Source organism: Lichenostomus cassidix, chromosome 28 (genome assembly GCF_008360975.1).
Source record: "Lichenostomus cassidix isolate B80296 chromosome 28, HeHo_3.0, whole genome shotgun sequence".
NCBI lineage: Eukaryota > Metazoa > Chordata > Aves > Passeriformes > Meliphagidae > Lichenostomus > Lichenostomus cassidix.
Window position 1 is genome coordinate 1,314,402 of NC_139508.1, and position 7,677 is coordinate 1,322,078.

Genomic DNA, 7,677 nt, shown 5'->3' on the forward strand with positions numbered 1-7,677 from the left:
GTCCCACTGTGCCAGGGATCCAACATCCCCTGGTCCCCCTGAACCCTCCTGCATGCCCAGTGCCCCCCTGAGCCCACGGTCCCCGTGAATCTCCTGGTGCCCATGTCCCCTTTGTCCCCTGCATTCCCTGCTGTCCATGCATCCCCCAATCTCCGTGCATCCTGGTCCTCGGACCCCATCCTCCTCCTGCATCCTGGGGGGCAGGAGCATCCCCCGATTCTGCTGCATCCCGGGGCACCCTCACCCTCCCAGGGCACCCTCATCCCCCCAGGGCACCCTGAACCCCCAGGGCACCCTGAACCCCCCCGGGCACCCTCATCCCCCGGGGCACCCTGAACCCCCAGGACACCCTCATCCCCCAGGACACCCTCATCCCCCTCATCCCCCATCCTCCCGCACCCCTCGCCCCCCATCCCCGCCCGGTGCCGGTGCCAGTGGATCTGCGGCAGGCTGCGGCGGCTCCCCCCGCCCCCGGCTCCCCCCGCCCGGCGCACGGCGCGTCACGGCGGGGCTGGCGGCGGCGGCGGCGGCGGCGGTGGGTGCGCTCGGCTCCGCTCCGTTCCGCTCCGCTCCGCGCCCGCCATGGCGGCTCCGGCCCGCCGGCCCCGGGCCCTGCTCGCCCTCGGCCTGGCCCTTCTCGCCGCCGCCGTCGCCACCGCCGCCGCCACCGATCCCTTCTCGCCGCAGCTCGGAGACACCGGCGGGTGCCGCGGGCAGTGCGGCCGCAGCCTGCAGCGCCGGGCCGCCGCCGTGAGTCCGGGGCACCGGGGCACCGGGAGCTGGGCGGGCACCGGGGGCACGGGGAGCATCGATAACACTGCGGGTACCAGGAACATCGGGGGTACTGGGAGCACTGGGAGCACTGGGAGGCACCGGGGGCATGGGGACCATCGATAACATTGGGGGTACCAGGAATATCGGGGGAACTGGGAGCACTGGGAATATTCAGACATGGAGACCAGTATGATTGGGGATACCGGGAGCATCAGGGGCACTGGGAGCACTGGGAGTACTGGGAGGCACCAGGGGCATGGGGAGCATCAATAGTATTGGGGGCACTGGGAGCACTGGGGGCACTGGGAGCACTGGGGGCACTGGGAGCACTGGGGGCACTGGAGGCACTGGGAATATTCGGACATGGAGACCGTCGGTAAGATTGGGGATACCAGGAGCATCAGGGGCACTGGGAGTACTGGGAGCACTGGGAGTACTGGGAGTACTGGGAGGCACCAGGGCCATGGAGAGCATCGGTATATTCAGGGTACCAGCAGTATTGGGATCACTGCGGGGTACTGGGAGCATTGGGAGCATCGGGAGTATGTGACACACCGGGAGCAGCAGGGGCACCGCTGGGGACACCGGGGGCACCGCTGGGGACACGGGGGGCACCAGGAGAATTGGGAAGGACCGGGAGCAGCGGAGGCACGAGGGGCACCAGGAGCAGAGGGGACACGCCTCTGCCACACTGCCCCACACTGGGCCACCCTCCCGGGGGAGCACCCTGGGGACACTGGGGGGACCCGGTGGTCTCCTCCAGCAGCTTTGGGGTGTCCAGTGAGGCCATCCACGGTGATTTGGGGTGCCCAGTGAAGCCATCCAGGCTGGTTTGGGGTGTCCCCAGCGAGTCCACCCACGGTGATTTGGGGTGCCCAGTGAAGCCATCCAGGCTGGTTTGGGGTGCCCAGTGAAGCCATCCAGGCTGGTTTGGGGTGTCCCCAGTGAAGCCATCTGCAGTGATTTGGGGTGCCCGCAGTGTCACCCGTTTACCCCAAGCTGCACATCCACGGTGACCCCCATGTGGGCTCCCTGCGCCCCCCACACCCCCTCAGCGTGTTCGCAGCCCCCAAATCTTTTACTCTCCCCCCAAAGCACCCCCAAAGCACCACCACCTCCTGCCAGCCACGCCAGGGCCTGGCTGGTGCCGATGGAGCCCCCAGGGACCCTCCAGGCCCTCCAGGAGGATTTGCCCGGGCAGCACCCCGGGGCTGTGGGGCAGCTCTCTCCTTCCCTGGGAACGCCAGCTTTGGGGTGCCAGCCCTGCCCGCGGCCCTGGGGGTGGGCAGCGCTGCCCGGTGCCCCCCAGCTGGGTGCGGGGGGCCGCGGGGGGGTCCGGCACGGCGCGGGGCTGAGGCCGGTGCCAGCTCCGCGCTCTCCTCCTCCTCGCCGCAGGATGCTGTTCTCAACGCCTGTTACCGGGGCTGCCGGCTGTTCTCCATCTGTCACTTCGTGGATGCGAGCGCCGAGCTCAACACCACCAGGGCCGAGTGCGAGGCAGGTGAGAGGAGCCGCTGGCCGAGCTGTCCCCGAGCTGGCCGAGCTGTCCCCGAGCTGTCCCCGAGCCCCCAGTACCATCCCGGGGGATCCCCACGTCCCACCGGGGCACCGTGACACCCTCCGGAGCGTCCTGCCCCGCTCGGCCCCGCGGACAGTGGGGTGGATGGACACCCCTGGGGGTCAGTGGGGATGGGGTTGGGGGTCCTGGGACTGAGCAGCCCTAACGCTGACCCCTCCTCTGTCCCAGCGTGTGCCGAAGCTTACGGCAATGCCGAGGAGCAGTTTGGGTGTGTGACCGGCTGCCGCAAGCAGCTGCCCGAGGTGGAGGAGAGCAGGAAGGAGAAGGTGAGAGGCCCAGAGATGGGGAAATGGGGAAAATTCTTCCCACAGAAGCTCAGCACAGTGTTTCCTCTCACTGGGGATTGGGGACACCCCATATGTGCAGCCCATCCATCCATGGATCCATCCATCATCCATCCATTCATCCATCATCCATCCATCCATCATCCATCCATCCATCCATCCATCCATCCATCCATCCATCCATCCCCATTTCCCTCCTTCCATGAGGATGGGAGCTCCAGGTTGATCCAAGCCACCACCAGCCCAGGGCGCTGCTTTGTCCCAAGCATAAAAAGCAAGCTAACTGGGCTGGACTGGGTTGGATTTGGCTCAATTCCCACTCCAGGGAATTCCCAGGGTGAGAGGAGCTGACTGGGGATCGCGGCAGATTCCCCCAGCTTCGATTTGTTATCCTTCCCAGCAATTAGCAACGCTTTCCCCTCCTACATTTAATTAATTCAGCTTTTGCCCAATTAATTAAATTAGACTTTGGCCCGAGGAAGAGGCTTTCGGCTCCGTGCACGTGCAGGCAAGGGTGAATCCGAGCCGTGAAAAGAGTCAAAAGCTCTTTTGAAAAAACCACTTTGCAGCCTGGTTTTCAGACCTTCCCGGCGCTGATCCCATTTCCCAGCCCCTCTCCAAGGTCGGGGATGAACATCTGGGGGTGACCGAGGGTGACAGGGAGGGGCCATCACCCCCTTCACCCACCCAAAGCATTTTTCCTCGGGTTCCCAGACGAGCAGGCAAAGCAGATTTAGCATAATAATTAGATACAGAATCTGACCTATTTATTTCCTGTTTGCTGGTTTGACCGTGCAAGGGGCTGTCGGAAAATGTTCGGAGCCAGTGGCAGGGAGCAGCCAAGCGGATTCCAGCAGGGATGCTTTAAAAATAACAAACTGCCGCGACGGCCAAGAATCCAGGGCACCGAGAGGCTGCCAGGAGAGGAACGCCCTCGGCATCGCGGCTGCTCCGCTCCCATTGTCCCCGGCTGAGGAGGGTGATCCCACTCCAGAGGGATGGTCCTGGGGCTGGGAAAGGTCCTCTGGCTGGTCCAGAGCTGGGTGGTCACCCCAGGGAGCACAGCCCTGGCTTGGTGACCCTCCCGGTGACCCTCCCTGCAGCCGTGGCACATCCATTCCCATCCACGGGAAAAGCAGGATGAGCTCAGATCTGAGCACTCGGCTCAACCCGGCCATGACCTCGGGGTGGGACATTGTCACCAGGGTGGGTGACGAGGGGACAGTGGTGATGTGATGTCCCTGCTCCTCTGCAGAGCCTGGAGCTGAAAGCGCCCTCGTTTTCCATGCTGGATTTGGTCTCCACCTTCTGCAACGACATCGTCAGCTCCGCCCAGAGCTTCATCTCCTCCACCTGGACTTTCTACCTGCAGGCGGACGATGGCAAAGTCGTGGTGTTTCAGGTGGGGGTGGCCCGAGGACCCTCCCTGGGGGTGCCAGGAGCGGTGGGGACCTCCGTCCTCACTGCCCTCTCCCTCTCTCCCTGCCGATCCAGTCGCAGCCCGAGATGGAGTACCCAGCCCCCGAGGCTCTGGAGATCCAGCCAGCCCAGCCGGCATCGGGATTGGGATCGGGATCGGGATCGAACCCTCGCGTCCCCCAGCCCCACACAGGTGCGGGGGGTCCGGGCTGCTGGGAGGGCGCTGGGAGCCTCCAAGCCCTCCTGGCTCCCATCCGAGTTCTCCAGAGCTGAACAAATTTCCCTCTCCTCGGGTCTGATCAGCTTCCCACACCCCCAGCCGCGCCGGGGGGCTCCGGATGGGGTCCTGCTGCACGGAGCTGCTGGGATCCTCAGCGGGCAGAGGGTCCCCGGGGGGACAGGGGACCCCAACCCCGTGCTGGCAAGGGGATGGGGAGCACGGAGGTTGTCCCCACATTGGTGCCCAGGTTCAGCACGGCCTCTCCCCTCGCAGGCCCCCGGGCTAAGGGGGACAAGCCCCCCGTGAAGGAGCCGCGGGGCAAAGGCAAGGCGAACCCCCCGGAGCCCCCGCAGCAGGAGCACGACTTCCTCGGCTGCATGTCCAAGTAGGTGGTCTGGGACCTGCCGGATGGGGCAGAGCATATCCCCCCCAGCCCCAATTCCCAGCCCGTGCCCTGCCATAAACCCGTCCCTTCTCTTTGGCGGGGGGTGGTGGGGTGCTACAGGCGCTCGGGCCTTCCTCGCTGGATCCTAGCCGCCTGCCTCTTCCTCTCCATCATGGTGATGCTGTGGCTCAGCTGCGCCAGCCTGGTGACAGCCCCCGAGCAGCACGTCAAGACCCAGGTGAGGGGTGGACACAGCGCCCAGGGTGGCAGGGACACCCGCCATGGCTGGGTGGGACATCGCAGTGCCCTGTTTGAGGTCACCAGTCACCCCACAGGGTGTAAGGGACATCCCCAGCCAGCCCCGCGGTGTCCCCAAACTGGCAAGGAGGGGGTCCTGCCCTCTCCTCTGGGGCTGCACGGTTGTCTCTGCCTCTTTTCCAGCCTCTGAGCATCAACGGCGACAAGGAGTACCTGGAGGACCTGGATGGCCCCGGCGCCTTCCCGCTGCCTCCTGTCATCGCTGTCACCCTGTGCCCCGCGCACGGCGGGGAGGACGCGGGGCCGCTGCCCCTCAAAGTCGACCTGGACAAGACCATCCTGTAGCTCTCCCACCCCTCCCCATCACCGCCACCTCCCTGTCACCGTCCCCACTGCCCATCGCCCCCGCTGCCCCTCCGCTCTCCCCGGGAAGTCACCCCCGGTCACCCTCTGCTCCCCGGGCACGGCCGCTCCGGAGGAAGCTCCAGGAGCCGGACAGCGGCTCTGCCTCCTCCCGGGATGTGCTGCTAGCTGGATCCCGCTTCCCAGAGCCAGGAGGGGAGCTGCCAGAGCGGGGAGGCCGGAGGGAGCCCATCCCGGAGCGGGACTCGCTGTCTCCTCCCGCCCGGAGCCGCCGGGGCCCCGCAGCCCTCCGGGCATGGCTCCAGCGCTGGGCAGGAGGGAGGCGGCTGCGGTGGGGGATGGAGAATGTCTGCAGCCTTCTGAGCTTTGGCTCGGCACATCCCCGGCCTCCCACCTTGGCCTGAGCCTCCGAGGCGCCGGCCCTGGCCCTGGGAAGTCCCTTCCGCCGGCCGGAGCCGATTGCCTCGGGGAGCCGAGACGTGGCGAATGGATTTGGCGTTGGCAGCCGGAGCCGGGAGCGGATCTCGCCGCCTCCGTGCCCACGCGAGCACCCAGCCGGCTCCTTCCCGGAGCTGCGGAGGGGCCCGGCGATGGCTCCTCGCCCTCCCTGCTCCGGGGTGCATTTGGGGAGGTGGTCCCGGTGCCAACAAGTGGCTGGTGGGACCGAGCAGGGCATGAAGCGGCGTTTGGCTGACTTCGAGCTCGGGCAGGAGGTGGGAGCTGCTGGGACGGCTCGGCATCCTGAAGGGATGGCTCCATCCTGGGCTCCTCATCCTGCAGGGATGGCTCCATCCTGGGCTCCTCATCCTGCAGGGATGGCTCCATCCTGGGCACAGAATCCTGTAGCAATGGCTCCATCCTGGGCTGATCATCCTGTAATGGTGGCTCCATCATGGTGATGCTGTCATCCTGCACGGATGATCATCCTGCAGGGATGGCTCCATCCTGGGCTCACCATCCTGTAACGATGGCTCCATCCTGGCTCAGCATCCTTGCCCGGTGCTGGGAGCAGCCTGCCGGGCTGTAGCTGAGGCAGGACCCGCTGTGTCCCTGGGCTCACAGTGCTGCCCTCAAAAGGGGCAAATGGCACCAAGCAGGATCCCCTCGGCTCCCCCTGGGCAGGAGGATCCCCTCCCTCCTCCCCTCCCTCCCCATCTCCCCCCATTCTCCACCACTCGATTTCACGCCTCGTTTCGTGGTTTGATTTGCACCGGCATGTGGCTCCTGAGCCCCCGGCGCCCCGCGGGGACACCCCGCTGCCGGTAGGGACAGTCCCGCCACCCCCGCGTCACCTAACACGTCTGTACAGATTAACTTATTGCCCCCGACCCCCTCCCCTGGGTTTCTGGGCTCTCTCCGTGTGGCGGTGGCTCCCGGGGGGCGCGGCGTGGTGGCCCGGGGGGCTCTCGTCCCCATCGCCACCGGTTTTGTGCTGCTCTGTATCACTTTCACCCATCCAACATATCTGGGTTTTGGGAAGCGGGTTGGGGGGTTGCGGGGGGGTCTCGTGTCCGTTTCGGGGTCCACTTTTCGTTGTCGCTTTTCGGCCGCGTGTGAAGCTCGGTGGAGTGTGTGACGTTCCGGCCGCGGCAGCTCTCCCGCTCCCCTGATGCCATGTCCCAGCGCGGGATGTGAGCTCCAGGGACAGGACAGCCGTGGAGCTCTCCGAAGGGCAAACCCAGCCCTGAGCTGGGAGGGGGAATAGAATAAAAGGTTTGTACCAGAGGTGGGCGAGTTGGTGGCTTCGTGGGGTGACTGTCCCCGGATGGGAGCAGCTCTGATCCCCCATGGGGCTGGCAGGAGGGCGCGGCGCTGTTCTTGTTCCAGAAACTGCGCCAGGATGGGACCTCTGGCAAAGCAGAGAGAAATCCCTGCTGGGCTGCTGGGAGCAAAACTCCTCCCAGGGTTGGGATGGTTGGCATCAAGCGGGGAGGAGATGCTGTGGGAGCTGCTGCCAGCACCCCTGGGTGGGTGGGTGGGCTTGGTGGGTGCTGGAGGGTGGGCAGGGGGTCTCTCACCCCAAAACATCCCCCTGGAGCTGCAAGGAGGAGAAAGCAGGGATGCAGCAGCGGGGAGGGTTGGGAGACGAGGGATTTTCCCACTGCAAACCACCCGCGGACACCATTTCGAGGAGGGAAAGTGTCAGTCGGGCCACCTCGCACTTGTGTCACACAGCTGTGTCACACACGAGTGTCACAGGGCAGTGTCACACAGCAGGGCCCGCGGGCTGGCGTGTCCCACCTTTCCCCCCTGCACGCCTTTGTCCTGGCACGGTGCCCCCGCCCGCACCGCAGCCGAGCTCTCCCGTGCCAGGCACGGCAGGACAGCTCACGCGAGGGGCTGCAGCCTCGTCTGTGGCACTTCGGGAGCTCAGCAGGGTCCCTTCCCCGGAGCC

General features: G+C 66.0%; 1 protein-coding gene across 2 annotated transcripts; it reads left to right on the forward strand.

Moving 5' to 3' along the window:
* Positions 1 to 509: 509 nt before the first annotated feature.
* On the forward strand, positions 510 to 6,151 carry TMEM59L (transmembrane protein 59 like). Of its 2 annotated transcripts, none has more exons than XM_085040295.1 (8): positions 510 to 750; positions 2,170 to 2,275; positions 2,522 to 2,619; positions 3,893 to 4,039; positions 4,132 to 4,249; positions 4,550 to 4,661; positions 4,758 to 4,899; positions 5,103 to 6,151. In XM_085040295.1, exons 1-8 carry the CDS (start codon positions 583 to 585, stop codon positions 5,262 to 5,264), a joined length of 1,053 nt encoding a protein of 350 aa, XP_084896421.1. In that variant the 5' UTR covers positions 510 to 582; the 3' UTR covers positions 5,265 to 6,151. The 2 variants fall into 2 exon arrangements, with proteins under 2 accessions (XP_084896421.1, XP_084896423.1); XM_085040297.1 differs by having other exon boundaries at positions 511 to 750; positions 4,782 to 4,899.
* Positions 6,152 to 7,677: the final 1,526 nt, after the last annotated feature.

Coding starts and splice junctions, on each gene's coding strand:
- TMEM59L (XM_085040295.1), top strand. CDS start 583: ATGGCGGCTCCGGCCCGCCGGCCCCGGGCCCTGCTCGCCCTCGGCCTG. Junction 4,250..4,549: donor CGTCCCCCAGCCCCACACAG/GTGCGGGGGGTC, acceptor CTCCCCTCGCAG/GCCCCCGGGCTAAGGGGGAC. Junction 4,662..4,757: donor TTCCTCGGCTGCATGTCCAA/GTAGGTGGTCTG, acceptor CCCTTCTCTTTG/GCGGGGGGTGGTGGGGTGCT.